The sequence below is a fragment of the Oreochromis aureus genome, linkage group 4, assembly GCF_013358895.1.
Source record: "Oreochromis aureus strain Israel breed Guangdong linkage group 4, ZZ_aureus, whole genome shotgun sequence".
NCBI lineage: Eukaryota > Metazoa > Chordata > Actinopteri > Cichliformes > Cichlidae > Oreochromis > Oreochromis aureus.
The window spans coordinates 24438040-24457654 of record NC_052945.1 but is presented as its reverse complement, the minus strand read 5'-3'; the positions used below and the strand labels follow the sequence as shown (position 1 = coordinate 24457654).

General features: G+C 38.3%; 1 protein-coding gene across 2 annotated transcripts in view; it reads left to right on the top strand.

Annotated features, from left to right (window-relative positions):
* LOC116311399 (NLR family CARD domain-containing protein 3-like) overlaps positions 1-13709 on the top strand; it is a 33774-nt gene extending 20065 nt beyond the window's left edge. For both annotated transcript variants that reach the window (XM_031728501.2, XM_039611106.1), the window contains 5 exons: positions 158-331; positions 802-975; positions 11122-11295; positions 11445-11494; positions 12298-13709. In XM_031728501.2, the coding sequence (XP_031584361.2) occupies positions 158-331; positions 802-975; positions 11122-11295; positions 11445-11494; positions 12298-12833 (1108 nt within the window). In that variant the 3' untranslated portion in view covers positions 12834-13709. The remainder of the gene's footprint in view (positions 1-157; positions 332-801; positions 976-11121; positions 11296-11444; positions 11495-12297) is intronic.
* Positions 13710-19615: the final 5906 nt, after the last annotated feature.

Genomic DNA, 19615 nt, shown 5'->3' with positions numbered 1-19615 from the left:
ACACATTTCATCCAAGACGTTTTCTGTTGCCATTAACTGTCTTCAGCTCATTGTCTCATTGCATGAGAGTGAAAGGCAAGTTTTGTAAAAGTGGATGATTTAATGTATCTATGTATATCTATCTAATCTAATGCTGTTTTATCCTCTGTATCAAAAGACTGAACCGGAATTCTAGGATTGCAGAAATCTGTGAGAAGTTAGTAACAGCATTCACATCCAGCACCTGTTACCTGAAAGAACTGGAACTAAGCTACACTGATTTAAAAGACTCAGAAGTGGAGAGCCTCTCTGATGGGCTGAAGAACACAAACTGTAGATTGGAGGCATTGAGGTAAAAACTGCATTTAAACAACAACAACTTTTAAGTACAAACTGAATTGTTGAAAAATTTCTGTCACATTTTGGAGCTTTACAGAGAAGAGAAACCTCCCACCTCAGGTTTATTTTAGCAGTAAGCAGGGAGAGAGCGCTACATCTTTTAGATTTCTTTTAGATGTAAGCACACTTTTGACAGCTGTTATGGTATAATTCTAACTGGCCATCTTCAAACATAGGTTATCAACAAAGACCTTGCACTTGGTTAATTCTATTATACTATTTTATTTCCTCTTGCACAAAACTTTTATTATTTTCTCCAGATGAAAAAAAACCCCTGATATTATTTTTCGTTTTTGGCTTGTGCGCTTTATATGTTACAGTGTTATATATGTTATAAAAAAGATTAGTTTTTAATATTTTTCAAATGTGCAATTTCCTCTAATATTAAGCTAAAAAATTATTTTCCTGCATTTTTTCATTCAGTCTCAGCCACAACAAACTCACAAAGAAAGGCTGTGAGACGCTGGCTTCTGCGCTCAGCTTCAGAGATTCCCACCTGAAAGACCTGGACCTGAGTTATAATGACCTGCAGGATTCAGGGGTGACGGCACTGTGTAATGCACTGACAAAACCACACGATGGATTAAAAACACTAAGGTCAGTGCCAGTTCACATGATGTTTTCACAACAAATCTCCAATACGTGAGGTAACTAATTGTTCTCCTGTATTTGTAAGTTTGCTCATTTACAAAGAAATGAAATTTATGGTAGTACCATTTTTACCGAAGGAGACACCATATCAATCAAAATTCCAGAAGAAAAGATGTTAGATAAAAGTTAAGACTTGATTTGTATTAGGGATGGACCGATCCGATACACAGTATCGGTATCGGTCCGATCCTGACCTAAATTATTGGATCGGATATCGGGGAGAAATAAAAAAGGTAATCCAATCCATTAAATATCACAAAAGCACCTCACAAAACTTGCAACATGGCGTAACCCAGGTAGTCACTTTAGCACGTCGGAGCAGTATGCGTCACATGATAGAGCAGCTGTTGTGCAAAACCTGTTAGTGGTCTGGAGTTACTTCACAATGAAAGCATTTGGAGCCTCGCTACGTGCTGCCAAACCGGGATTTCATCTCCAAGCAAGCTATCCCAGAGAAGTAAAGCAAGTGTGTTAAGTTCATCTCTGAACTTTTGTAAAGCATTCCTAAGTTAAGCGTAACAACCGATATATTCAATTCAATTCAATTCAATTTTATTTATATAACGCCAAATCACAACAAAAGTCGCCTCAAGGCGCTTTATATTGTACAGTAGATACAGAAAAAAAACCAACAATCATATGACCCCCTATGAGCAAGCACTTTGGCGACAGTGGGAAGGAAAAACTCCCTTTTAACAGGAAGAAACCTCCGGCAGAACCAGGCTCAGAGAGGGGCAGGGCCATCTGCTGCGACCGGTTGGGGTGAGAGAAGGAAAACAGGATAAAGACATGCTGTGGAAGAGAGACGGAGATTAATAACAGATATGATTCAATGCAGAGAGGTGTATTAACACATAGTGAGTGAGAAAGGTGACTGGAAAGGAAAAACTTAATGCATCATGGGAGTCCCCGGCAGCCTACGTCTATTGCAGCATAACTAAGGGAGGATTCAGGGTCACCTGGTCCAGCCCTAACTATATGCTTTAGCAAAAAGGAAAGTTTTAAGCCTAATCTTGAAAGTAGAGATAGTGTCTTTCTCCCGAATCCAAACTGGAAGCTGGTTCCACAGAAGAGGGGCCTGAAAACTGAAGGCTCTCCCTCCCATTCTACTTTTAAATACCCTAGGAACAACAAGTAGGCCTGCAGTGCGAGAGCGAAGTGCTCTAATAGGGTGATATGGTACTACAAGGTCATTAAGATAAGATGGGGCCCGATTATTTAAGACCTTGTATGTGAGGAGCAGAATTTTGAATTCAATTCTGGATTTAACAGGAAGCCAATGAAGGGAAGCCAAAACAGGAGAAATATGCTCTCTCTTTCTAGTCCCTGTCAGTACTCTTGCTGCAGCATTTTGGATTAACTGAAGGCTTTTTAACGGGTTTTTTGGACATCCTAATAATAATGAATTGCAGTAGTCCAGCCTGGAAGTAATAAATGCATGAACTAGTTTTTCAGCATCACTCTGAGACAGGATATTTCTAACTTTAGAGGTGTTGCGCAAATGGAAGAAAGCAGTCTTACATATTTGTTTAATATGCGCGTTGAAGGACATGTCCTGGTCAAAAATGACTCCAAGGTTCCTCACAGTGTTACTGGAGGCCAAGGTAATGCCATCCAGAGTAAGAATCTGGTTAGATACCATATTTCTAAGATTTTCAGGGCCGAGTACAATAACCTCAGTTTTATCTGAATTAAGAAGCAGAAAGTTAGCGGCCATCCAGCTCTTTATGTCTTTAAGACATTCCTGGAGTTTAACTACTTGGTGTGTGTTACCTGGCTTCATGGATAGATAGAGCTGCGTGTCATCTGCATAGCAGTGAAAATGTATGCTATTTCTTCTAATGATACTGCCTAGGGGAAGCATGTATAATGTAAACAGAATTGGTCCTAGCACCGAACCCTGTGGAACACCATGATTGACCTTAGTGTGTGAAGAGGACTCTCCATTTACATGTACAAATTGAAGTCTATATGATACAAACCACTGCAGCACAGTACCTGTAATACCTACAGCATGTTCTAATCGCTCTAATAGGATATTATGGTCAACAGTATCGAACGCTGCACTGAGGTCTAGCAGGACAAGCACAGAGATGAGTCCACTGTCAGAGGCCATAAGAAGATCATTTGTAACCTTCACTAAAGCTGTTTCTGTGCTGTGATGAGCTCTGAAACCTGACTGAAACTCTTCAAATAAGCCATTCCTCTGCAGATGATCTGTTAGCTGTTTGACAACTACTCTTTCAAGGATTTTTGATATGAAAGGAAGGTTGGAGATTGGCCTATAATTAGCTAAGACAGCTGGGTCTAGAGATGGCTTTTTGAGTAAAGGTTTAACTACAGCCACCTTGAAGGCCTGTGGTACATAGTCGTTTATTAGAGATAGGTTGATCATATTTAAGATCGAAGAATTAATTAATGGCAGGACTTCTTTGAGCAGTTTTGTAGGAATGGGGTCTAAAAGACACGTTGATGGTTTGGAGGAATTAATTATTGAAGTTAACTCAGAAAGATCAATTGGAGAAAAAGAGTCTAACTTAACATCGATGGTACTAAAAGTAGCTGTAGATAATGTTACATCTGTGGGATGATTATTGGTAATTTTTTCTCTAATGATAAAAATTTTATTTGTGAAGAAGTTCATGAAGTCATTATTAGTTAACGTTAAAGGGATGGTTGGCTCAATAGAGCTCTGACTTTTTGTCAGCCTGGCTACAGTGCTGAAGAGAAACCTGGGGTTGTTCTTATTTTCTTCAATCAGTGATGAATAGTAAGATGTTCTGGCTTTGCGGAGGGCTTTCTTATAAAGCGGCAAACTATTTCTCCAGTCTAAATGATGATCCTCTAAATTTGTGACATGCCATTTCCTCTCCAGCTTACGAGTTATCTGGAGATATGTATGGAGATAAATATGGAGATCGGACGTCTGCGCATTCACTCTAAAAACTATTGTTTAAGCTCAACACAAAAAATTAACGCAACAGTTTCCATTAATCTTTTTGAGTTACGATAACTTATGTTGAAATTATATTAAACCAACAAACTATATTGAGTTAGGGGAATTAACTTTCCCTCCATAATCAAAGGTGATTTTAATTACCACTTACTTAATAATTGATAGCTTAAAAACATGTTTTTAAGTTGTTTACTCATAAAAATTATGTTCCTCCAATTACTTTTTCCACATTATTTAAAATGATTTTTAAGTGTTATGTAATTAATTACAGCAATTACAAAAACAATTTTTAAGTTAATCATTTAAAATATTAAGTTGCTGATTTTCTTCATTATTATCATCGTTTTAGCTTTTTCTTATTTTTATTGTAATAGCTTTTAAAAAATGAATTCATTCAACATTTTTTTAGCAAATAACTTTTTTATTTTTTAACTGTAGGCATTTCAACACTTCATATTTAAAAAGTGAAAATAAACCAGAAATTTAGATTTGTACCATCGCAGCCAAGTTAAACAATATGCTTTTATGTATTTAAGACCACAGAAACAAATGTGTTCAATTGGTAAAAAATCCACTTAGAAAACATTTTGTTACAGTACTACTTCCAAGCAAGTGTTCAATAAATGTCAACTTTCAGTGCCTACCAAACCTTACAAGATCTTGCATCTTTCTTTTACACGATGCAGCAAACACCTTTAAGATCAATGTTACACATACAGGATTCAAAACAGTTAACAATTTTTGAAACAGAGTCAGCATCTTTAACATAATGCTGGTTCCATCAAGGTCAAGGAACAGCTTCTGAAAAACTTCAGAAGTATATTTCAGATCCTTGCATTAGCTCAGATTGAGAGCATATATTATGCCCATGAGTAACACACAGCACCTTGGGAAATCCTGGCCCTCCAGGATTTTTGTTCCCGTACCACAATGGTTGCAGTCTTATGGTCAGATCCAGGGGTGTACCGGTCACCGATGATGGCAGTTTTCATCACCTGCCTTTCAAGGTTGGCCTTAAATTCTTTGGTGTCCTTTTAAAGCAATTTTTAAAAAATAGGTTAGTGGATTATACATTGGACTTTTATACTTACTGAATCTTAATGAATTCAGATGATCAGTGGAATACACACACACACACACACACACACACACACACGATGCTGAATTACTTACACCAAACTCCATGAAAAAGTCCTCTTCCTTCTCTCCAAGGTATGTGATAAGGCAGCAGATGGCTACTTCTCTAAGTATTTCAGTTGAATTGTGCTATTTAAGAAAAAATAAAGTATGAGTATAAACTACAGGGGTGACTGCCAACAAAGTGCATTTCAAAGCTACCCAAAGTCGAAATAGTTGTCCTACCTCAAGAAGCATGTCCTTGATCTGCCTGATTCTCACTCCTTTAGCTCCTCCCCTTGAAAAAATGACATCCATGGTCAAGTGTAGCCATTCAAGGCTTACAGTGGTTGAACTCTTGAACTCCTCCTTTATCTGTAGACCACACAAACAGAAGAATTAAATCTTGCAGACTATTAGCTATTTTGCAATAATTAATGCTTTAATACATTAGTTAAAGATGATAGATGTGATCTAAGGCTACCCCAAGGGAACAAAAACAATCTTAGTGAAGAGAAGAGAGACATTCCCCACCATAACCATGGCGTAATCTGTAATGCTTTAGCAACCCTGTTTTTGTAGAGGTTTCAAATTTACACATTGTTCACTCCCAGCCCATTTTGTAAAAAATGTGTACCAACTTAACAACTCATTAATGACCCTAGATTATCATACTATACTAACTGCTTACATAAAGTCTTAATGTTAAGTAGATTCACATAGCCTATGCCAGAATAATGCTACTGGAATGACATTAACAATATTTCACACAACCTGATATGTTAAAAAAAGAACAAAACAAAACCAGTGAAATTAGATTGCATTGTGTAGCAAAACTTTAACCATGCTTTTCCTAGCCACAGCAGCACTCTCTAGCTGAAGACCTTTGTCAAATGAAACTTTATAAGTCTTATCCTCTCCTGTGCTAAAGTTTAGAATGGTTAGCATTAGCTACATGTGGTAGTGCAAAATATTTCCTTAACTGTATGAGCATAACATGGTACACAAATCCACTACAAGTGACTAGCACAAATGCTTTGCTTTGTTAGAACAGTTATTTGTAAATGAAATGTTACTTACCTTGAAATGTCTTTTACATAAGCTTGCAAGTCCACCAAGCAATGCACCATATATGAATTTGCCCGGGCTAGTTAAGTGGGTAGGGGAGGGAACTTGAAATCAAAAGTTACAGTGGAGAAAAAATAAGTTACATATTCAATTTCTTTAAGTAATTACAACTTGAATTTTATTTTGAACCCACTAACATTGGGATTTAATTTCAAATTTCATATAAAATTAATTTAATGTAATTACCAACATTATTAATTCAACGCAGCCCCAAAAAATAAAGTCAGTAACTTAGAAGTTCTATCTTAATCAGTAAATTAGAATTTTTATCTTGCAGCCATGGATTTAATCAAGTGGTGGTAAAAGGCCTGATGAATTACTCCGATATACTCAAGTTTTACTTTGGAAAAAAAAAAAAAAAAAAAAACCAAACCAAACAGTGTTGCAGGCTAAACAGTTTGGTGGTTTGAAAAAAAAAAATATGAAAAACACATTTTTTCATACTTGTGTAAAGTTTTGTATAGAAATTACACAAAATTCAGTGTCAAGTTAAATGTGATAGAAACAGCTTACACTGACATCCATCTTGATAAAAGACGAGTGTCGTGATAAGCCATGTTTGCATTTATTTGCACCGCTTTCCACTCTGGATGTCTATTTATGTTAAGCTTTCTACAACCTGTTTTTTGAAGTTGTTGAATATAAACATTATTTTGTGCTGATATTGCACTTCTTTTTTTTTCAGAACCAAAGAGTTTTTGAAATCTGCTTAAAATTGCATTTTAAATTAATTTTTGAATATTACTTTAAATCAGGGGTCTCAAACTCGCGGCCCGCGGGCCATTTGCGGCCCATGTCACCTCTACTTGTGTCCCGCATATTGATGTGAATAAATATTTTTTTAAAATTATTATACGAAAAATGATTTAATATGACGGCAGAGTGTTACAGGCATGGCCCTTTAAGACTGTAGCCTCATGGGCTGCTGCAGGGAGAACGTGTGGGACCGCCTCTCCTGCTGTGTGTGTGTGAGCGTGAGGGAGGGAGAAAAAGGAGAAAAGTACAAGGTGCTACCGAGCAGAAACGGGAGATGGAAGCATGTAAATATAAAAATAACCACTGCAGCCAAAAAGAGTGCGTGACGAGCCCAGTAAGCTATTAAGACTCAACTGTACACTGTGTTCGTGTTTTCGTCCGAAACAATAAAGTTCTGCTGGAGCAGCCTTTCAATGCCTCTTTCTGTCTCTCGCTAGCAAAGTTAACCCAGACAGTAAAGCTAGTTTTCAGCTACGAGCCTGACACGGAACCCAAAGTATTAGCCAGAGGTCTCCTTACCACAGTTCGGAGCCGCGGACCTGGCCGAGGTAACAAGAGAGTGCAAACATGTTGAGGGATTGGCTGTGTTAGTTCAGTGAGAGATGTATTTGGAAAGAAAACAATTTTCACTTGCAGTCAAAAACTAATGTGTACGGTTATGCCTGCATTTTTATTTTGTTAAATACAAACAAAATTGTAGCAAAAGTGCTTCCATGTGTCTGGCCAGAAAGAGCTGTTTATTTGGTAGTTCAATGAAACTACTGTACTATACTGCTGAGTGACTGTCTTCTGCTCGTCAAATACATTTCATTGCAATGTTGACCTTGTGCTAACTTGCATATGACAAATTAAACTGAAAGGCTTCAGATAGCTGAGAGTGAGAAAAAAATTGCATTCATGTTTGCAATTTTGTCTTGTTACACAATATTTGGAATTAAATAAAACAAACAAAACACTATATTTTAGGAAATATTAGTGGGTGTTTTCGTGTTCGTTTTTTTGTACTACTTGGACACTAAAGTGGCCCTCCAATGAGATGACGGTGCCAGAAGTGGCCCGCGGCTCATTTGAGTTTGAGACCCCTGCTTTAAATACTTAGATTTAAAGTTCTGCTAAAAGCTTAACTAAAAAGATCAGTAATGCTGAACTCCAAAATATTTTGGGTGCAGTGTATTTTTTGCATACAAGTATAATAGAATAGCTTTAGTGTTTTGTTTTTTTAATTTTGAGTATGAACTTATACAAAATGCAGCAAGATATTTAAAAAAAAAACAGTTTTATTGATTATAAAATAGACTATATCGGATTCATATTGGTACTGGCAGATATCCAAATTTATGATATTGGTATCGCTATCAGAAATATATTAAAAAAAATCTTTAATATGCATGTCATAGAGTAAAAGAAGTATTTGATCTCCTACTGCCTAACCAAAATTCTGGCTCCCACAGATTAGCAGATTACAGTCAATCAATCAGCCAATGAGATACTCCTTACCCCAACTCATCATCTTTATAAAGCACACCTATCCACAGAATCAGTTTATTCCATTCCAACCTCTTGGACAAGAACCTCCGTCTCTCAGCTAGAACACTAAAGATGGTTTGTGAATGGTTCTTCAAGCGGAAAAATGACCCAAAACATACTGCGATGGAAACAAGAGTGGCTAAAGAAGAAAAGAATAAGCACATTAAGCTCACGAAGTGGCCTTACTCTTACAGAAAATGAAACTAATTCCATTCTGGTCATGTTCACCTCCTGCCCCTTTCTTTAGTGTTCATGGTCAAAATTGACTGGTCCATTTTAACTGCTCCTGAATTAACACAAAAAACATTTTTCACCACCAAATTCAGTTCAGTGGGTCGTTGGGTAATTCATTCAGTGGGTTGTTCAGTGAGTGAGTGAGTTAGTGGATCCTCATGCATTTCCTGTGGCGGTGACTTTTGACCGGGAACACCACAGATGTAACAAGGTTGATTAAAACACTCAAAATTCAATGAAAGAGGTGATCAGCACTTTTATAAGTTCAAGTGCATAGTGTGGTATAGTGGTTTGCGATACTGCATATTTTGGTATCGATCCGATGCCAATTAAATACGGGCCAGTATTGCCCATACCAATACTGATACCGATACTTTTCAATAAATAAGGTGGATGCGTCATTGAATTGCTAAATCGCAATTAATTTTCATGAACTTAAGTGTTTTTTGTGATGTTTCCTTTTTTATTATTAAATAGTTAAAACCCAGGACATAATTAGGAAAAATAATTTATTTATAATTAAATTAAAAATGCTTTATTATTGTGGCGGGTCGTGGTCTGCGATGCCGCTGCAGGTGAGATGGACTCACCTTTACGGTATCTACAATCATGCCTCGCCGGCTTAAAACCTTTGCGCTGCTTGTGCTTTTGTTGTTTTTGGTGGTGATGTGTACGGCTGGCAGCGAGAGAGCTGCAGCCATTGAATGTACTGTCACAGCACCTGTGTGATTACTGTAAGGGTGGACGGCGCGTGGCTCGGTGTGAACTGGAGGCTGGCACGCCAGCGGGACCTGCCAAGCTGGAGACGGAGGTCGAGGTGCGCGGGGGTCGTGCCATGCCTGAGGGCGCCGTGCTGTCCGCTTCGGCCTCCTCCAACCGGCCGGCACGCTGCATGGTCCTGCGTGCCGGCCGTCTGCCCAGCTGCCTGTGAGCTCCGGCTCACTTCCACGCCTGCTGCTTCCACACCGCTGCTTGCCAAAGCAGCGGCGGCTCCAGGGCTTCCGCTGGAGGCGCGGGCGACCGTCAGAGTGGACACTTCCCTGTCGCTGGGCCGGGGCATGGGGCGCCGATGGTCCGGGCCTCGCCTGCTCGCGGAGCGGGGTGTAGGTTCGGCCGGATGGCTCCCCGGCCTGAAGCGGGCGATGGGGGTATGTGGTGGGTCGTGTTCTGCGATGCCGCTGCAGTTTTGGTGGTGGTAATGTGTATGGCTGGCAGCGGGAGAGCTGCAGCCATTGAATGTACTGTTACAGCAACTGTGGGATTATTGTAAGAATAAATGATGCTGCGAAGCATGAAAATGCCATCGGGTCTGGCGTGGTGGCGATCCTTTTTTTTTTTTTTTTGAAAAATCCTAAGTGCATGCAAACCAGTAAACAAATTAAAACAAATACTGTTGATAAACTATAATACAAAAATTACAATTAAAATTCTCAACAACAAAAACAACTGGTAAAAATATAATTAATATGTAAACAACTTAAAAACCCCCAAAGTGTCTAAGTCACGTGATGTGACAGCGCAACACCGAATAAGAGTGGGGGAGAGGGAGCAAAGTGTGCCTGCTCTTCGCTGACACAGGAGCGGCGAGTCCAGCGACCTGGCTGTTTCGTCTTTGCCGAAAGCACAGCGTTGTAAACGAGCAGAACTCAAAGTAAAGAATCGATCTCACCAGGCTAGTATTGATCCGATAGCGATGCCGACTTGGTATCGGTACTATCGATCATCTTGATGCATTCTCAATCATCCAGGAAAGTAAATCTCCAAAAGTTGAATCTCCAGATGAACAGATTCAACTTTTGGAGAGATACTATCGATATTTGGATCGATCCGCCCACCACTAGTGTGGAGGATATCATAAGGCCTAAAGGGCAATCAGATGTAAAACACAATATTTATGAGTGTTTTAAGTTTTAAATTGGTCTGATTAGACCTGAACACAACAGGAAGGTTAAAATGAAACTACCATAAAATTATAGACTGTTATTTTCTTTGTAAAAACTTAAAAACTTGACAAAACATCAATTCAGCAAGGGATCAAATAATTATTTTCCCCAGTGTACATGGAGCCTCTTGCAGTATAACAAAAGTGTTGAATCCAACGTTTTTCAGACAGTTTAAGAGATGGTCTGTTATCGTGCAGTTGCAATGCCTTGTAATAATTTGTACCTGATATGCTTGAGATATTAACATAAAACCACTACTGGCTGCCACTACCATGAAGTCCCTTTGTTACTTTCAATAGCTGAGTTTTTTTTGTTTTAATCTCTGAAATAATCATATGATTATGTATGAATTTACTTTGTGAGGTATATATGCACACATTAAAACTGGTCTTGATAAGATCATCTACCACACCCACTCTTTGATTTCTGTAGGCTGTCATTTTGTAAAGTGACACGACGTGGAGGCTCCTCGTTGGTGTCAGCTCTTGACTCGAACTACTGCAGCCTCAAAGACCTGGACCTCAGCTTTAATAACCTCAGTGAAGAAGTAGTCAAGCTGCTAAATGAAAAAAAGAGAGACACAAGCTGCAGCCTGGAAAATGTCAAGTATGGAAAGCATCCTGTCTTAAAAAGAATGCGTCATGCTTAATTTATTTATTTAATTTATTATCAGTTTTTGACTCATTTTAATATTACAAGATCTACTATTATTGTTCTCCATAAACAAAAGTGCTTTTGTGTATTTTTCCCATTAGTTTGGACCACAATGAAGAATGTTGGGTCGATCTGAAGCTACTGAGACAGTGTAAGAAAAATATGTTCAAGAAACACTGCATCTGGGGTTGTAATATGTGTTGAAATATAAAAATATCAGGGGTTTTGTTTAAAGAAGAAAAATCCCTCTGATTTATTAGCGTTAACTACTGAATGAGAATTTGCAATAAGCTGTCCTGATAGAGAAAATGAAAAGTAAAAAAACACTGAATTTTCTGGCTTTAAATTTTATTTTATATATCAAAAGATAAATGATTAGGTGGTTTAAAGTCATAAACAAATTAGAAATGCTGATGCACAAGACACTAAGATGGAGTCCACATTTGCCAAGCAACAGAGCAACAACATTTAACCTCCTAGGACCTGGCGTCCACATATGTGGACATCACATTTTGGGTTATTTAGACCAAAATACTCAATTTTGCTCTACAAGGGCCTGGTATCCACTTACGAGGACATTATACTGCTACTGTTCTATCAAAATTTTAAACGAATATCCTCATATGTGGCTCTGATTTTTCATAAAAACAAAAATAAGGTAAAAAAAAAAAAAAATCTGGTAATTCTTTGTTTTTACATTCATTGGGCCCCAATATGCCCAAATATCAAAGAGAAATTAAAAATGCATGCTGTGGAAGAGTTCGGGTCTTAGGAGGTTAATGTTAAATCAAAGTGTGTTGTGTGTCTGTTGTTTACACACACAATGTACATGCAGTTATTTGGTGGCATCTGTAAATACTAACTAAACCACCTTTGTTTTAAGCTTCATAACAACATTATCTGAGGTCAAGAACGGCACTAACAGTTAATGTTTTTCTACTGTTTTGATTGCAGATGCCTGTGACCTAACACTTGACCCCAACACAGCAGGTGTGAATATTATTTTAACCAAGGAGAACAAAATGGCAGAATGTGTTCAAGAGAAGCAACCATATCCTGATCATCCAGACAGATTTGCTCTTGATCAGGTTCTCTGTGAAGAAGGTCTGACAGGTCGCCATTACTGGGAGGTTGAGTGTTTACGGGCTGATGTTGGAGTGGCATATAAAAGTATTGACCGGGTGGGAGACTGTTCCTCTGAATTTTCTTTTGGACAAAATGAAAAGTCTTGGTGCTGGATGAATGATGGTGTTTTTAGTCATAACAACACTTGTGTGACATTTGTGGAAAGTACATCACTGAGTACCATAGGGATGTATCTGGACTGGCCGGCAGGTGTTTTGTCCTTCTTTGAAGTCTCTGCTGACACTGTTACTCATCTCTACACCGTACACACAACTTTCACTGAACCACTTCATCCTGGTTTCTATCTGCAACAGTTGGGATCAATTTACCTTTGTAAACAAAGAAAAGGAGAAAATTTTAGATGAAAGGAAAGAAACATTATTCAGGAAAAAAATTGGATTGGAAGGTTTATGGTATCTCTTTATATTATGTCATGTTCAGTTGCATATAATAAAGACATAGTTTCATGTCTTGCATGCCTTCAACAACACTAAAAATGTGGGCTCACTTTTTAGCAGACTTCAGAAATTTGCCAGGCCAAGTGTGGGACTCTAACGACCTATCAAAGACAGTTGTGTATGTTTATCCCAACTGTGTGGACTGTACATTGTGTAAAATGTTAAACATGACTTTTATTATACATTCATTTTTAATGTTTCAGTTGTGCTGTGTTGTAACATTTTTTGAAAGGTGCTGTATAAATAAATGTATTATCTTTCTTTAAAATTTTATATTTACTGATTTGTACTCATGTATCTTTTCCATTTTATATTTATACACCTAACAACAACAAAAACAACAACAAAAACAATAATAATAATGATAATAATAATAATAATGATTTGTAGGGAACAAAATCTGTGCAAATTAAAAAGTCACATATTTATTGTAATTCTTAGCTTCTTCCTAGGATGACCCTAAAAGTGGCTGCACACAGCTTGTACAGGCTGCATTTGCTTTTGCATGAATTTTATCAACCTGACAGGTCAGATAACAGAAAAATATTGTGGCGATTTTTGATTTGGATTACTAGTCTACCTTGTTATTTACTTTTAATGATAAGAGAAACCACGAGTGAAAGACACTCTGGGTGTTTATCTGTCTGTCTTTTTTCCCCTGACTGCAACAACAGTATATTGTAACCAACATGGAATTTTTTACACAGTGAGCAAAGCAGAGATCTGTATGGACCAATGTGGAGATCTTGTTTGATTGTTTTCACATAAAATATATCCAATGATCTCATGTTCCAAAGCCCTTAATCTCTTCTCATTCAAAAGCCACACTCCTGCAGAACATGACTAGTACAAAATTTTTCATATTCTGATATACTGTTTTCAAAAGAGATTCAGAAAAAATGGGATGGCATATTTGTAAACATATTAAAATTTGGTTTAAAAGTTGTTGCAGAAATGTAATATGTAATAATAATCTCTCCAAACAGTGGTGAATGCAGTTTCACCAAAACATGAAGACTGTTAGGTTGACTTCAACCTACTGGCACACTGTAAGAGTATGTGATGTGGTGTTTAGTAACACTGGGGGACCAAAGACCTTATCTCCATTGCTGGTTATTTTGTACACATCAGATTTCCTGTACAACAGTGAGCATGCCCGTGGGTGACAGCTAACACAGTGAAGAAATAACATCATGGGGAACCAGTGTTCGGTGCATAGGTGGTGTAAAAAGATGAACAAGAAATATGACAAAGGGGGTGTTAACAGAACTGAGGAGAGTGAAGAAAATCCTCCCTTCCTCTTAAGACGGCCTCTTCAGGGGGAGGGGGACACAGTGAAGGAAACAGGGGAGGAGACTTCATGCAGACATGCAGAAGAAACCTCTAGAAAAAATGACAAATGACAAATTAATGCCCAGGGGTGAGACAATTGTTATTTTGTGATTGACAATAAAAAAGTTAATTGTACATAGACAAATAAATAAATATATAATAAAGATAAAAGATAAAATACTTATAGTTGTCTTTGCATTTTGCTAGTCTTTGCCTGTCTGATATAGAAGAGGAAGGTGAGTTAATCATTCTAATTTTACAATTAACTCATAATGAAACGTCCATAAAAACATCTTTAATTCTTCTGCTTCTAAAGTTCCAAACAATATTTCAGCTGAGAAATATTCAGCAGACCTGGACAAGAAAAGGTCTAAACTCATTCAAACAATCACTTTGGTGATGCCTATAGCAGATGAATTGAGACAGCAGGGTTTGATCCATCCAGAGACGTACAACAAAATCCAAGCTGCCAGGACGAGCCAGGATCAGATGAGGAAACTCTACAATGTACTGACTACTACAAAATCCAAATCCTCCTTCTACAGAATCCTCCAAGAAATTGAACCACAAGCATGTGAAAGTATGTGACACCTTTATTTAAAGTATATATTTCAGTTGATTGGTAACCATATATTCAACCCCTTGAATTCTGAAAATGATAGAAAGGAAGTATACACAACTTAAAAACAGAATACAATGATTTTCAAATTTTTACAAACCCATACTTTATTCATAATAGAACAGCTTGTTTTTCTCCAGAAAAGCAAGAATTTATATTGAATATCTGTGATGTTCGGCCCCACCAGAAATCGCTGTAAGCTATCAAGAACACTTCCAAAAGAATTTGTGTCCATGTATATAGTTCACTATTCCATCCTCAAATTCACGTTAAAATCTGTTTTACAAAGACGGAGCCATATGGGAACATGTTCGAACAACTTTTTCAGCGGCACTTGGGCCGGGATCGGGCGTCGCAGTAAAGTTAGGAAGTACCGGCCAGCGATTCCAGCTATTATTATGGGGAACGTGAGATCTCTCCCCAATAAAGTAGACGAGCTGGCAGCTCTTACCCGACATCAGAGGAGCTACAGGGAGTGCAGCCTGATGTGCTTCACTGAGTCGTGGCTAACTGCGCTAACTCCAGACTCACACATAAACATAGACGGTTTCCATCTGATCTGGGCCGACAGAACAACAGAGAGTGGTAAGAAGAGAGGAGGCGGTCTGGCTGTGTTTGTGAACGATAGATGGTGTAACTCTGGGCATCAACTCCCCATGCTGCCACCTACAGAAGTTCTCTGACGACTCTGCCATAGTTGGCCTCATCACAGGTGAGGACGACTCAGAGTACAGACAGTGGATTCTGGACTTTGTGGACTGGTTTCATCAGAACCACCTGCTGATCAACGCCGGGAAAACCAAGGAGTTGGTGGTGGATTTCCGGAGACGCCGACCCACCACACTGACACCGGTGAACATCCAGGGAGTGGACATTGAGATAGTGGACTCTTATAGGTACCTGGGTGTTCACCTGAATAATAAGCTAGACTGGAGCCACAACACCGATGCTCTCTACAGGAAGGGTCAGAGTAGACTCTACCTGCTGAGGCTGCTGAGGTCATTTGGAGTACAGGGAGCGCTTTTAAAGACCTTCTATGACTCTGTGGTGGCATCTGACATTTTTTACAGTGTTGTATGTTGGAGCAGCAGTTTGTCGGCAGCTGAGAGGAAGAGGTTGGATAAACTCATTACGAAGGCCAGCTCTGTTCTGGGATGCACCCTGGACCCAGTGCAGGTGGTGGGAGACAGAAGGACTCTGGCCAAATAACATCTCTGATGGACAGAGTCTCCCACCCCATGCATGTAAATGTTGCTGAACTGCAGAGCTCCTTCAGTGACAGATTGCTGCATCCTAGATGCATGAAGGAGCGTTTCCACAGGTCCTTCCTCCCTGCAGCTGTCAGACTGTACAATCAGAACTGCTCCCAACAATCATAGATGTTTACATCAGCGCTGTATCTTGCACTATTTTATCAACCGATTCACACTATAACCAGGGTTTGCCTCTTATCTATATTTAATTTTATTTAATTTAATAACAGTATGGTACTCAGTTTTTGGTAACTATTGTCCTTCATGTAAATATGTAAAAATTGTCTATGTTTCTGTTCTGTGTCTTGTGTACTGTTTGTTTGTATATGTGTCTTTCTTGCTGCTGTTACACCCAAATTTCCCCTTGTGGGACAATTAAAGGATTATTCTATTCTATTCTATTCTATTCTATTCTATTCTATTCTAAGGAGAGGGACCAACTGTATTATTGCCTAAGGAATTGGCAGTTTCCTCATCTATAAAGGCATTGTGGCATGGCTTCATAGTAGAAGAGTTTTGTTGCCTGCAATCAAGACCTTACAACAACTGAAACATTTGATACATCATTAAATGAAACATTTAATGATGTATCAAACAATAGTTTAAACATTTGATGATGATTTTTTTTATATGCTTTACTGAATACGGGTTTGGATTTGAGGTTTTATTTAACATACTTATCCCAGCTGTTCTGACGGCTTTTTATCCTTTACCAAGGTCAAAATGATCAAGTCAACGTTAAAATTATATATTTTGGTTGAAATTGGTGGTTTTCCTCTTTACCTACAGCAGAAGATTTCATCAAGGAGGTCATCAAAAAGAACAAAGAATATCTGAGGCAAAAGTGTCAGTGGGAGTTGGAAGGCACTGAAAAGTCTCGTATGGATGAAAAATCATTGGATAAAATTTACACACAGCTCCACATTATACAAGGAGAGAGTGAACATGTCAATAAACAACATGAGATCTGGGAGATTGAAGATAAAGAAAGGAATGAAACTGTTGAGGGTATTAGAATCAACTGTAATGATATCTTTAAACATGTGCAAAATGACAAAGACATGACAGCAATTCAGACTGTGATGACAAAGGGGATCGCTGGCATTGGAAAAACTGTCTCTGTGAAGAAGTTCATCCTTGACTGGGCAGATGGAAAAGCCAGTCAGGACTTGGACTTCATCTTTATGTTTCCATTCAGGGAGCTAAATTTGGTCCAAGATGATCAGATTAGCTTTGAGAACCTTGTGAAAACATTCCATCCAGAGCTTAAAACCATAGCAGTCGTGAGAGCTTTGGCTGAACGTAAAGTTTTGTTCATCTTTGATGGTCTTGATGAAAGTCAACTTCAGCTGAAATTCAAAACGACCAAAACATTGACAGATGCTATGAAGGAATCCTCAGTGGACACTCTGGTGACCAACCTTATCAGGAAACATCTTCTTCCCTCTGCACTTGTTTGGATAACCTCGAGGCCAGGAGCAGTTCAACGCATCCCTATTAAGTATGTCGACCAGTGGACCGAGGTCAGAGGATTTGATGATCCACAAAAAATAGAGTACTTCAAAAAGAGAGTTGAGGACGAAGCAGTTGCTGAAAAAATAATTGAACACATAACAATGTCACGGAGCCTGTACATTATGTGTCACATACCTATCTTCTGTTGGATTGCTGTACATGTTTTTGAGTATTTGATGCGTAAAATGGGAAACACAAAAGATGGAAACCAAAAAATACCCACAACTCTTACTGGGATGTACACACACTTCCTTTTTATTCAGATGACGATAGCTAATGAAAAATATGGTGACCAGGAAGAGCCTGATACAGCAGAGCTCTTTAAGTCAAATGAAGAGTTCATTTTGAAATTAGGCAGGTTGGCTTTTGAGCAACTGGAAAAAGGCCGGATCATATTCACTGCTGAAGATCTGAAGAAATATGACATAGATATAACAAAAGCTGGAGTTTACTGTGGCTTGTGTACAGCAATATTCAAAGAAGAGCCCGTGTTCCTAACAAAGAAACTTTACTGCTTTGTATGAAAGCCCGTTTCCGCCACTGAAAAAAAAAAAAAAAAAAGGATCCAATAACTCGATATTTCAAGTTATTTTCTCAAAATTTTGAGTTATTTTCTCAAAATTACGACTTATTAACTCGAAACTTTGGACTTATTAACTCGAAACTTTGGACTTATTAACTCGAAATTTCGACTTATTAACTCGAAATTTTGAGAAAAATAACTCGAAATTTTGAGATAAATAATTCGAAATTCCGAGTTAGCGCTGCCAATAAGAAATCTACGTGCATGACGTAATTTCCTTGTTACCCGGAAGGATATGGCGCAAAGGGGTGCGCACTCAAAACTGGATCGTGTCGTGAGCTACCGTATAACAACAAATGGCACCAGGTTCTTCAGCTTTGAATGCCTTCCTACAAATGATAACTGGATAAAAGGTATACAACAACGGTGTGACAGCGATTGTTACATACAAAGTTGAGTAGAATGCAACATAGGTACCTATAAGGTTTCTGTTACACGCTAATGACACCTGGTACGTCTGAAAGCATGCGTAAATAATAAGTGTACAGCACTGTATAAAACAAAATCACAAATCACCCAAAACAGGGAATATGACTGAAAACTATATAAATAAGGAACAAAACCAATAAAAATGTAACTAGACAACTAAGAAAATGTGGGATTGACTGTATTGTGATGCAGATTGTAGTTACAGTGGAAATGGACACCTAAAAATGCAATTCCCACTTCTCCACCATAGTCAGAGCTCATAATGTAGGCACAGATACTTTGATGATAATATTGTGGCTTTATAATAGGTAATTTTAATTTACATCCTTCCTTACAGCATGGGAGACTTGATTGAATTCTTGAAACAAAGACAAGTCTCTGAGGAAATTATACAGACCTTGGAGAATGAGAAGGTACTTAATTCCAACAAGATACTGGTTGAAATGCAACTTTTCCTTATTGTTCTTAAGTTAAAAATAGGATTGTGTTTTCAAGGCTGGTTGTTTTAATAAATTAAATTATTTTTCCATCTTTAGATTGATGCCAGTGTCATAAGTCTAATGACAGATGAGGAGCTGAAGACTTATTTGCCATCATATGGTGATCGTCTAGCAGTATTTGGATTTTGCAGACGGAGGGGCAGCAGCCGCAAGTCAGCGCTTTTTGAACGGCTGAAATCCAAACTGTCCAAAAGAAAATTATCTGAAGAGGATGGCAGTAGCACACGGCAAGAAGAACATTCCCAAACAACCCATAAAAGAAATGCTCTGAAGAGAAATAGAAAAATAGAAATAGGATGGATGCATTATGATGAAGACACTGAGGTTTTCAAGCAGGTTAGAGCTAGACGAGGAGGAGGAACAAGAAAAATAGACATTTGCAAGGATGCCAAGAAAAGGGACATATTACAGGTTGCAACAGGCCTGTTCTTTCCAGATGGAGGAAACATTCAGGGGCC